Raw genomic sequence first — 12970 nt, forward strand, 5'->3', positions numbered from 1 at the left:
TAGCCTCAATATTTAAATTACAAATTCATAAAATGGATGTGAAAATTTCCTTCTTAAATGGAAATTTAGAAGAAGAAATATATATGGATCAACCAGAAGGTTTCACAGTACCTGGAACTGAAAAGAAAGTTTGTAAGTTAATTAAGTCCTTATATGGACTAAAACAAGCTCCTAAAATGTGGCATGAGAAGCTTCATAATACATTAATACCTAATGATTATAAACTTAATGAAGTTTATACATGTATTTAGTATAAATTTTGATAGTTTAAAATCAGGAGTAATTATTTGTATTTATGTAGATGATATGCTTATTTTAAGATTTGTTCTTTCTAAAATTGTAGTAACTAAGTCTTTTCTATTTTCAAAATTTGAGATAAAGGATTTAAGAGAAGTGGAAGTAATATTAGGAATAAAAATAAGAAAACGAATTAATGAAATTATAATTTCTCAAGAACACTTTATAGAAAAGATGTTGAGGAGATTTGGACATTTTGATTCTATATCAGTTAGGACTCCTTATAATGCTAGCATACATCTAAGAAAAAATTTGGGCAAAAGTATATCTCAATATGAGTATTCTCATATTATAGGTACTCTTATATATCTTATGAATAGTACTAGGCCTGATATTACTTATGCTTAAATAAGCTTAGTATGTATACTCATAATCCTAATAGAGATCATTGGACTGCTTTAGTGAGAATACTTAAATATTTAAAAGGAAATTCTAATTTAGGACTCCTATATTATGGTTATCCTTCTATTCTTGAAGTATATAGTGAGGCTAACTGGATTTTTGATTCTGATGAAATAAAATCTACTTGTGGATATATGTTTACTTTGGGTGGTGGAACTATATCTTGGAAGTCTTCTAAACAGATTTGTGCAGCTCGATCCACTATGGAATCATAATTCATTGCTGTAGAAAAAGCAAGAGGACAAGCAAAATGACTTAGAAAATCTCTAAGTAAATATTCCAATTTTTAGGGACATATCTCATAAGTGTCTCTACATTATGATTGACAAGCTACAATAGCTAGAGCTAAAAATAAAATATATAATAGGAAGAGTAGACATATTTGTCTAAGACATAATATTTTGAAGAAATTGTTTAATGATGGGATATTATCCCTAAATTTTGTGAGGTCAGAGATGAACTTAGCAGATCCTCTGACAAAACCGCTTGGAAGGAAGCAAGTGATGGACACATCGAGGGAAATGAGACTTTTGCCTAAAAACAAAAGTTGATTTTGACGATACCCAAACTAGTTTTATAGAGATCCTGTAAAATAGGTTCATATGGGAAGAACAAGTTATTAGTCAATTTGGTAGATTATTCATGATAAATTTTATTGTCTATTCCTATATTATTGAATAATGTGATTTATATTGAGTTAGAGGTTGAGTATTACTCTTAATGAATTTATAATTCTTTTAAGTTATTGTGCTTACTATGAGGCACAACTAATGAATTCACCTATATGAGTGTAAAGGTTGGCCGCCTTTTATGAGAATATATGCAATTCTTTAGAGCACTCATGAAACCCAGATTTATACGCGTGGCCGTAAAATGTTAAATTGTGATGAACAACTATCATTTAATTGATGTAATGTGGATATATAATCTTGCTTATACTCAAAGAATCAAGTTCATAGAAATATTAAATTTTACTTATAATAGTTCCTATAAGTAAAATATTTGTCCTAAAATATTAGTCCATAGTTCAAAATACACCAATGTTTATGTATTATATCTTTTCTTTGATCAAACTTGTATTCTAGATTTTACTTTTCTTTTGAAAATTTGTGCAATTGTTATATTTTTTATGGTTTTCAAAAGAAAAAACTTATAACGAAAATAATCAATACTATTGTAACTGAAATAATTATTACTATTGGTAACATAATAATTATTATTATTGTAACTAAAATAAATATTACTGTTGTAATAGAAATACTTATTGCTATTGTAACATAAATAATTATGATTATAGTAGAAATACTTATTACTATTTTATGACATGATTTGAAAATGTTTAAGTTAATTATCATAATGTTTGTAATTAAAATGACCTTTTTTCCTGGTCTATATAAGGCCTTCTTGGTTATGATGAAAATACAACACCAATTTTTATCTTCATCATTCACTCTACCATACATATATTTAAAGCAAATATCTACATTACTATTCATGCTTCCAGATGTGATTAGTGCAGATCACCAAGAAGCGTCCATTGAATTCTAGGAGTTAGACCACCGTGCACCTTTGCACTTGGGAGGAGTGAAAATCTAACTTTAAGAATAATTCTTCACACACCTCGGTCCATTTATTTGACAAGTCTTCTAAAAATTGCAATTGTCTTGCAGCTCTTATATATTTTTTACAACAATGGGTGGCCTTCTCTACATGTACGATGCCCGACTAAAGTCCCTTCCCTCCTTTATTTAAACTTGGTGTTTATGTGAGACCTCAAAAGGGGATTAAATTTTATTTTGAGCAGGTTAGAGCTTTATCAAAGTTGGGTTAAAATTAGGAACTTACAAGTTAGCAGTAAGCTATAAAGTAATTTGTAACTCATCATTAACTTAGTGTTCACCATTTAGGTTAAACATCGTGATGTTAATGTGGTAGAAAAAATTATGTGGGTTCTATCACTTTGTAGAGCCATGGTAAGGTTTATAATGATCCAATAGTTAGCTATGAGCCATTAATAGGTTTTTGATTACTCGCTAACTCCATCATTTATGTATGGTAGGCTAGTCAACTTGTCACATATTTTTTATGATCATAACATGTACCTAGTTACTTTATTGAATACTTGATTGAGGTAATCTAGAATTTATCAATGTTCGACTGAGTAGCTTTAGGTTAATTGTTGTTTGAATGAGTAGACTTAGGTGGAGTAGAGTTTTGCTATTTTGATTTGTTAATACTCTAGGATGATGATTCTAGGATATAATACAAGGTGCATTCTAAAACCTTCCATGATCACTCTCTCCTACGTGCATGAATGTAGACCCTAATTTTGTATAACAACCTAAGTTAGACCCAAAGTTATCCAAATCATTCTTAAATTGGAGGCTCTTGTAGGTCAAGAGCAACTTAATGATACTTGTTATAAAATAAGGGTTATGTTTGGTTGGGATATGAAACCTTCTAACTTATGTTTATTTAGTCTATTCCCCCCCCCCCCACCCCTCCTCCCCCCCCCCTCACCACCACCAACCTCATTTTAAGAGAGAATTTCCCTTAAGTTTCAAAAGTTTTTTGCCATCTCTAGGTTGACCCATGTGCATGTCAAATCCATCAAGACCATTGATTATAGGTAGCTTTGTTGGCTCCAAATCGCTTGTTGACCTTGGTTGCATAGTCTCCTTCCTTTAAAAATGGAAATCTGATCACCCTCCATCAACATCTGACCTCCATCTTCTCATCTCCCATCCTTTTATGGGAAAGATTATTTTGACCATATATAATGCTGTCAAATTAATGCCTTTAGGTTCCCTTCACCACTACCCCTAACTGAGGATTGATTCAAGCATATTCAGTGATCACTGTGTCTTACATGGCTTCATCACTACAATTAGGTTATGCTATCTAAACTACCTAAGGAAGATTGAAATAATCATATATAGTGGCCATATGACCTTCTAACACTACTATCTTTTTCTTCATGGCATCGTTCCACACCATCTCCATCCTTAGGGGAGGATGGGTTTGAGCTTCCACAATTGCCTCTCTTATTGCTTCAAGCTCATGCCTCCATTGCCTCTAAGAAGAGGACTAACATGATCAACTTTCTTTAAGTTTTTTAACCTAATTATTGCACCACCAATAATGAAAATACTATTAACACCTCAAAAAAAATATTTTTATTTTTTTCGTTTTGTATTGATTCATTTTTCATGTCTATGGAAGAGTGACCCAAGGTTACTCAAACAAAGTAATTGTGGAAGTTGTTTCAAATGAAAAGCATCTTGACTTCTATTTGATCAAACTTATTTTTCATATTACATATGAGATGTCATATATAGCTAAAATAATTAAATCTATCTACTTGACTTCTCGAAGGAATAATTATATAAATTGGAAGGATTTATGAACATAACATTCAACACTCTCATTTACATATTTAACACATAAACTCTACTATTTATATAATATAATATTTTTTTATGGAAGTTAGATGAAACCGGCTAGGAAGAGCAAGCTGTGACGCTAGCGATGTCATCGAGAGGAACTACATAGTGGATGACATATCCTCTCCTACCATGCACATCTTTTGTCATAACTAGTAGAATAACTTGTCCCCAACTTTCTTAACTCTCTCTTTTATTCTGTCTCCTTATATTCAATTTTTTTGTTGTAACTTGATCAATGCCATAAAAACAAAATGGCTTGTTGCTTTAATCATGAAGAAGCACATCATCAATGACTTTGAATATTTGAAAGATCAATTCTTCTGGTGTAATTAGAAGTGTTTTTTTATTTTTTAGCGATATATATATATATATATATATATATATAGACCTCCACCTTCTGACGCCACTGAAGGTGGTCGGAGTTCAACAACAACTGATCGGATTGGAACAATAACAGGTAATGGTCATATTCTTAAGCAGATGGATATCTCAGAGGTTGAATACCATCACTCATCTTCTTCAATGGATAATTCAAAGTTAAATTTGGTAGAAAAGGAATTGTCTTTTCCAGAATTGAAACGTCAAGGCCCACTGGGGATAAAGGATGTATCAGAGCCAACTCCTATATTAATCAAGCATGTGGAAGGCAAAGGTAAGGCTTTATTGGATTCTAATGATATGGTTACTCCTAAGACTCTGAAATCTTCTGTAATGGCGTCGGACAACTCGGCATCTACTTCAGGAATGAAAATTTTTGTTAACTGATTCGGGAATTCAAATGCAATCCCTGGACTTTGTCGCAGCGTGATAAATGAGAATTCTCTGAATTTGGTTGACAACAATTTACATTCTATACTGGAAAAGAATAAAGTGTCGGAGGAAGGTAAAGTTTTTGAGAAATTGCCGAAAAACATGGCAGACTTGGCAAAGGTGAATCCATGGAGTAATAAACCATACATAAAATTGAATTTTAATGAAAATGATGTGGTTTTATCCGAAGATGGGAAGGCAGTGAGGCTATTTGAGGAAATGGAAGAGATGAACTCTAAGAAACTATCAAAGTCATTGGTTATTAAAGTCTTTGGAAGAAATTTACCATCACACATGGTGGCTTGGGAGCTTAGAAGACAATGGAACAAATTTGGTCAATTCCACTTTACTACATTGGGTAAAGGATGGTTCTTATGCTCATTTTCATCAGAAGAAATGACAAAAGCAGCTCATTCAGGAGGTCCTTGGTTCATTAATGGGCATATAATAGGAATGGAGAAGTGGACACCAAAATTTTCAACTGAGTCTAATAAGGGTCTTTCTTCTCCAATTTGGATTAGAATGCCCCACTTACCTTTGCAATGTTGGGATGAGAAGAATGTAGCCTGTATAGCTTCAAGGATTGGAAAACCACTTATGTTGGATGGTAATATATTTCATTGGGGAAGAAGAGAGTTCTCAAGAATTTGTGTAAGAATAAGTCTTGATCAACCCCTCCCATTAGGTGTTTGGGTGGATAGCATATCTGGAAGATTCTTCCAACTGATGGAATATGAGAAGGTTTCTAATTTCTGCTTTGGTTGTGGGAAGATTGGGCACTTGGAGAATGAATGCGAGCTGAAGAATAATAATCCAAAAGTTATGAAGGTTTCTGTTGACAATAGTAGCAGAAATGATATGGGTAAAACTCAAGAGGTTATTAAAGAACCTAATTATGGACCATGGATAATGGTCAATAATAAGAAGAGGAGAAATTACAAGACGAGAAGCAAGACAATCAACTCTAATTCTACCATATTTGTTAAGAAAGCTAGTAATCCTGTTAGTGTAGAACAGGAAGATCATGATATCATGAAAAATGACTTTGATAAAAGCTCCAAATAGGATATCCCAAGGACTCTAGGTGAGATGGCTAACCAACTAAAAGAGGGATCTGTCAATCCGGAGGAAGTTATTTCTGATAATATGGCACAAATCATTGATCCAGTAGATCATATTAACCTGAATATCAGTAGTAGTAACTGCTCTGATCAGGATATCTTACAGAAGAATTCTACCAGCACTCATGGGAAGGGTTGCTTGCGAACTCAAGTAAATCCTTTGGGATTACCTGCGAACTCAAGTACTCCCTATCAATCAAGTGATTTATCTCATAAAACTTCTGATACAAAAATTGTAGAAGAACTGATCCATAATGCTTTGATCAGAGAAGCGTTGGCAGTAGATAATAGTTCAACAGAGGAAGTTCCTGTGGGTAATGAAAACACGAATATGTTCTCATTACTTCTAACAGTTGATGAAGAAGGGAAGGCTGACGACTTAGAGGATAGAGAAGAAGGAGAGCTAATAGAAGAGGGAAAAATTGCCGTTAAAGAGGTGGTTCAAAATGCATGGAGGAATAAAATGAAAAAAGAAAGCAGATGTGATGAAATTCAGAATGCAGTGGTTGGTGTTAATCTGGAAAAATCTGTTCCTGCTGCACAAAAACAGAAGTTGTTGAAAGAATTGAATAATTCAACTAGATCAAAAAAATCTGAAGCAATTCTTAAAGGTAAATGTGGGGGCCCTTCCCCACCTTTATCAAAATGACTTCTCTTTCATTTTGGAATTGTAGGGGGGCAAATAAAAGGGAAGCCTCCCTTTACTTAAATGATTTTGTTAAAAACTGGGATGTTTTTTTTGTTGGGGTGGTTGAAACTAAAATCTCTTCCTTTGAGAGGTATGAAGTGAACAAATGTTTGGGTGATGATTGGGATTATTTTCTTTTACTCTCGGTTGGTGCTTCTGGAGGTATCATAGTTTTTTGGAAAGTTAATATTACAAAGTTTTCTTTAATAGAGGCTTCTTCTCAATGTGTGATTGGGGAATTAAGCCTTTTCAATAATAGTAAGTGGTTGGTATCTACTATTTATGGTAATAAAAAATGCAAATTTGGGAAGAAACCTGTGGGAAGCTTTAGAAGGTAACAACAATAAGAATATCCCTATGGTAGTAGGAGGGGATTTCAATTGTATACTTTCACAAGAGGAAAAGAGAGGTGGGAAGAAGTTCTCTTTTTCTCAAGGTCCCCAAGAAATGGCTGCATTTATGGCAAGAAATGACATTCATGATGTGGGAATTATGGGTCCCAAATTTACATGGTGCAACAACAAAAGTAGAAATGCTAACATTCTTGAGAGATTGGACAGGTGTCTTTTGAACTCCAAGGCTTTAAACGTGATTCAGAATGCTGTGGTAAGACATTTGCCAAGAATTGCTTCTGATCATTGTCCATTAATCCTTATAATTTTTCAGGAGAAGTTGTACCAAAACAAATTGCTTAGATATGAAGACGTCTGGGCTTCTTTTCCGGCTGCCAAAGGTATTGTCTTAAAGACTTGGAACAAACCAGTTAAAGGGAATGACATGGAAATTGTTAATATAAAATGTAAGAGGACCTTAAAGGCACTTCATTTTTGGAGTAGACAAAAGTTAAAGAATTTCAAAGAATGAAATATCCGGTTGAAAAGTGAGATCGCTGACCTTTAGTTAGAAGAAGCTAATGGGAATGGATTGAAAGCAGAGAAGCTTAATCTGCTTAGAGAAAAAAATCATGAATTCAATGTGAACGCTGCTCGGTTAAGCACATGGTGGAGACAAAGAACAAAGCTTAAATGGATTCAGGAAAATGATACAAATTCAAAATTTTTCCATTCCTTTGCTAATGGTAGACGAATGGGAAACTTTATACATCTGTTGAAAAATGATGAAGGAACTTTAGTAGAAGACCACACAGCAATTGAGGATATACTATTGAAATTCTTTAACAATAAATGGAGAAATAGATATGGCTATGTGAAGGGATGGCCTCCATTTTTGAATTCCTTATCGGCAGTTGATTGTAAAATGTTAGAAGAAGAATTCTCTTTTTCAGAACTTGTTGCAGTCATCAAAGAAAGTGGCACTAACATTTCTCCTGGATTGGATGGTACTACTTATTCTTTCTTCAAAAATTATTGGTACATAACTGGTAATGATGTTTGGAAAGCAGTCCAGCAAATTTTTGTTACAGGACATATTTGTTCTAGCTGGAAACAGACTCTGGTTACTCTCATCCCAAAGGAGCCGAATCCAACTTCTCAATCTGGTTTTTGGCCAATTAGCATGTGTGGTACATTATATAAGATTATAGCCAAAATGAACTTAAATAGACTTATGAAGGTGATTGGTAATCTTATCTCGGAGGAGCAAATGGCATTTATAAAAGATTGATCTTTGTCAAACCACATTCTTTTAGCTCAAGAATTGTTTAATAAGCTAAAGATTTCAAAATCCAAAGAAGGTTGGGTGGCTATTAAGCTTGACATGGAACAAGCTTATGATAGTATGGCTTGGGACACCTTGAGATTTATTTTGAAAGAAATGGGATTTCCTTTAAAATTTTTAAATCTAATCATGGAATGTGTAGAATTTCCTGAATTCTTTTTATTGATTAATGGAAAGATCTCCAAAGGGATTAAAGCTTATAGTGGATTTAGACAAGGTTGTCCACTATCCCCTTATTTGCTTATCCTTTGCTCTCAATTATTAACCAATGATATATGGCACAAGGGAAAGAACTTGGGAATCAAAATTTCAGCCAATGCACTTAGAGTGTCTCATCTTTTATTTGTTGAAGATATCTTGTTGTTCTCCCAAGCTAACATGAAAAGTATGAAAAGGTTTAAGAAAATTATCTCAGATTTCTGCAACAGAATTGGGCAGTGCATAAACAACCAGAAATCTGTAATTGTTTTTGGGAATTCTGTTAAAAACAGAAGGAGAAAATCTATAAAAAGACTGTGGGGATTCAAAATGGTTAAAGAGGTGTTTTATCTGGGCATCAAATTGGCTCTGAGAAGGTTGCTGGCCTCTGATTTTAATTATATTCTTGAAAAGGTTAATTCCAAACTTAATGTGTGGGGAAAACAAATGATAACCTTAGCTGGGAGAATCATTCTTACCAAGTCCGTTCTAGCAGCATTACCTGTATTTGTGGCTACTCACACATTAATTCCAAAGGGATTCTTAAAAATATTAATAAAGCTGCTAGAAACTTTATTTGGGATAAACAAGGAGGTCTTCATGGACTTCATTATATCTTATGGGAAAATATGTGCAGATCATGGAAGGAAGGAGGTCTTGGCTTAAAGTCAGTGAGTACTATGACTGGTCCTCTAAGAGCAAAATTTGCTTGGAACTTCCTTAAAGAAGAAGACTCTTTGCTCAACAAAGCTATGAAGGCTAGATACGGTTCCAAATTCTGGGAGAATGCCAACACAGCAAATAAATCAGTTACCTGGAAGATTTTGGCGGAGGGTGCTATGTCTCTAAGACCTATCACAAGATGGAAAATTGCTGCAGGGAAGTCTATAAACATTCTTAAAGATGCATGGATTATAGATAGGAGTATAGAGAAATGGCCTACATTTGTGTCCATAGAAAATACTGAATTCCCTAAGCTGGAGAACTTTATTTCGGATGGTTGCTGGAAGATTGATCTTCTGAATAAACACTTTGGAAAAGATCTGGTGAACATTATTATTCAAATTGGAATTGATCCTTCCCAATCCAAAGATAGCATTTAGCTGAAGAGAAGATTCTCGGGCAAAAGCATTACTGCTTTGGCATCATCTTATAATTCTGAAGATAACATAACTGTAGATTATGGAGTATGGCTTAAAAAATTAAAACTCAATCCTAGAATTGAATGTTTTTGGTGGCGACTTCTCAATGAGGCAATTCCAACCAATGGATTCCTAATGAATCGAAGATTACTGGGACATAATTTATGTCCAAGAGGGTGTATTGAACAAGAAAATACGGAACATGTCATGGTTCAATGTTATAAGCTGCAACAAGCCATTGGAATTATCAGAAAATGGGGCTTTATATGTCCGTTGTTTTCCTCTGCAAAAGATTGTAAGTAGCATTTGGAAAGATTATCTGAGTATAATAGATCACTGGCAAATTAATACTGCTCTCTAGTTTATTTTTCATGGAAGAGTAGGAATTCAATCAAGCATGGAAATAATGAATGGAGTTTGAACTTCATTGCCTGCAATGCTATTAGTTATGCATCAATTTCTTCTTCCAATCTATTCATGGATCACTGGGATGCTAACCAGCCATCAAGGCTTAATTCTTATTGGCACCCCCTCTGCCAGAATGGATTAAGGTAATCTTGATACAACATTAACTAGTAACAATAATGGAGGTATAGGTGGAATTTTCAGGGACTCCAAAGGAAGATTCTGACTTGCTTTCAGAATCAAATGCACACATTGGGATAGTGGTACTTTGGAGTTTATTGCCATTCGTTCATTGAAGAATTTTATCTTCAACTGGATGTTGGATGCAAAGGGACTAATAATAGAAGGTGATAATTTCAACATTATCAAACTTCTACAAAGATCAAAGAATAAAGAAACTCGGCTTCTTCATAAAGAGGAGATTGAAGACCTATCATTTTTGGATGGATTTGGTAACATTCTCTTTCACTTTTAATAGAAATTGTAATAAGTTAGCACAATTGTGCTAACTTTGCATTACTTGAAGATTTTCTTTGGGAAGATCTTAGTAGCAATAAGGTTCCTTCTTCTTTTTTTAATGTTCTAAAAGAGGAATGTGATACAATTTCTATCACATAGTAGCTTGTATTTGTTTTCTTCTTTTTAATGCAATTTAGCATTCCTCTCAAAAAAAAAAAAAAAAAAAAAAAAAAAAAAAAAAAAAAAAAAAAAAAAAAAAACAAAAATTTTCACATTCTTCTTCCTAGCGCTCGGTATGTTTTCAAGTTAACATTAAGCAGGGCCATATTCAAGAAAAAAACTCGATCGGTAAACCAAATGCTATCAGAAGACTTGTAAGACATTTCGCTTGAGCGAACGGCAACAGAGGAATGGCGGAGTTAGGGATTAGGGACGAGAGGGGAGTTGAACAAGCGATAGAATTAGGGCTTGGAAAAGAGGACAGCGATCAAGACAAGAAGGACGAGGATTTTAAGCCATGGGAGCAGCATTCGGCCGTTATCAGCATCCCTCGATATGATTACAAGGCCCCCTCCTCTCTTCTGGAGCGCTCCCACTCCGGGTTCCTCATCACTTGCCCAATCAGTTAGATCCTTTGCCCATCATCATTAGAAATCTCTCTTTTGTCTGGTCTTTAAATGTTTTTCAAATTGAAGAATGCTGAGAATGATGCTGAAAAAGTAGTATATTATGTTGATTCATGCTTTGTTGAATTGGAGGGGGCAAAAAAGTTTTCATGACCAATAACATTGTAATTCAAGTTCCCGAGTTTGAATATACAATGTGATATCGTTTCACCACTTCATATTAGAAATATGATTCTTTAAGGTAGGAAAAAAAAAAAGTTTGCTTGGTATAAGTTCGTACAATCACATTATACATCTTAAATGCGAGACCTTTTCGAAAGTTATATGATCTAACTCAAATCAGATCTGGTAATTTGGTTTGACAGACAACTGTTAAACTTTTTTTTTTTTTCTTGGAACTAATAGTTTGGCTATCTGTTCCACAGACAAACTATATATCCTGATAAGTAGTTTAGCTATTTGCCTTAGAATTTATGATTTATGAAAGTGAGAAATTTTTTGATCTGTTTAGTATTGTGAATGGTGTGATTTTACAAATCCTAGATTTAACAAATAAAGCTGGTGAAAAGGGATTTATCAAAATTGTAGGATTTAAAATCATAAAAAATCTGTTTCACAGGGTTTTAACCAATTAACCAAATACCAAATAACTTCATATTTTTCTCTTTACACTGAATTGATTGGCCTTTTATTATGAATTAATTGACATGGTCTATTAAGTGGCTTTAATGTGCTTAGGTGCTTAGTTTTAAATAGTTATTGTTCATTTGAGCGTTTGGTTAATTGTTTGATCGGAGTGTGCACATCGCAAAACAAGCCATGATGTTCATTGATGGGCTGCATGCGACAATTGGCTTGTTGCAATTTGATTATTGTCATCCTCATGCTGTGACTCCAATTCTCATTGTTGGTTGCTGTCTTAATTTATTTTACTTGTTACTATTAAGTGTAGTGTCTACTTTGATGGACATTTTGCTTGTGAGAAAGGAGATATTCCGGTAACAAATATTATTCTTTTCAAGTAGTTATCCCAATTATCTATGTTAGATTCAGTGTTATGGGCTAGTCATCACATTTTTGGAAAGTGCCAATCTGAATTTTGTGGTGGTTTCTTTTGCTACTTATTTTTGGATATTAGAAGATATCACAATGAAATAGCCTTAGGAGCGAATGGTTGGCATGGAGGCTATGTTGCACCGATACGGATACGACGATACGGATACGACACGATATGGATACGGGACACGCTAATTCTTAAAAATATAGGATACGGATACGGCGTGGATACGACATTATAATGTATAAATAATACATAAAAATTAAGAAAGTAATCAAAGTGTAATATTTGAAATGAAAAAAAATTGAAATAAAAGTAAGCATTAAATATTTAAATGTCTAATACATCAACAAAAACAAGAAGATAAATTGTCCAGCACATGAAATTTCAACTATTCAATAGAAGGAATGATAGGATTAGCTTCTTCAGTGGTTTGTCTTTGAGTTTCTATGCCATCTTCAATAAATATCATAGCTTCTAATTCAGGCTCATCAAATGAAAGATTAGCAATTTCTAATATTCCCATATCCTCAAGAGATTCAAATCCATCTCCAGCAACATCCCACATCCTGTTGTCTCCTTCCATATAAGTTGGAGTTTTCCTTGAGAGAAGCCGAAGGTTTGTATGCACGTAAACTAAAT

General features: G+C 33.8%; 2 protein-coding genes across 7 annotated transcripts in view; both read left to right on the forward strand.

Moving 5' to 3' along the window:
* Positions 1 to 5057: 5057 nt before the first annotated feature.
* Positions 5058 to 6020, forward strand: LOC110111872. Its single transcript, XM_020843918.1, has one exon. It carries the CDS (start codon positions 5058 to 5060, stop codon positions 6018 to 6020), a length of 963 nt encoding a protein of 320 aa, XP_020699577.1.
* A 4876-nt stretch (positions 6021 to 10896) lies between these two features.
* LOC110111870 overlaps positions 10897 to 12970 on the forward strand; it is a 47678-nt gene continuing 45604 nt past the window's right edge. For 3 of the 6 annotated variants that reach the window (XM_028700019.1, XM_028700020.1, XM_028700018.1), the window contains exon 1: positions 10898 to 11269. In XM_028700019.1, the coding sequence (XP_028555852.1) occupies positions 11056 to 11269 (214 nt within the window). In that variant the 5' untranslated portion in view covers positions 10898 to 11055. Of the gene's footprint in view, positions 11270 to 12970 lie in introns of all 6 variants that reach the window. The other 3 variants (XM_028700021.1, XM_028700022.1, XM_028700023.1) reach the window with 2 other exon arrangements.

This window comes from Dendrobium catenatum, unplaced genomic scaffold, assembly GCF_001605985.2.
Source record: "Dendrobium catenatum unplaced genomic scaffold, ASM160598v2 fragScaff_scaffold_1429, whole genome shotgun sequence".
Lineage (NCBI taxonomy): Eukaryota > Viridiplantae > Streptophyta > Magnoliopsida > Asparagales > Orchidaceae > Dendrobium > Dendrobium catenatum.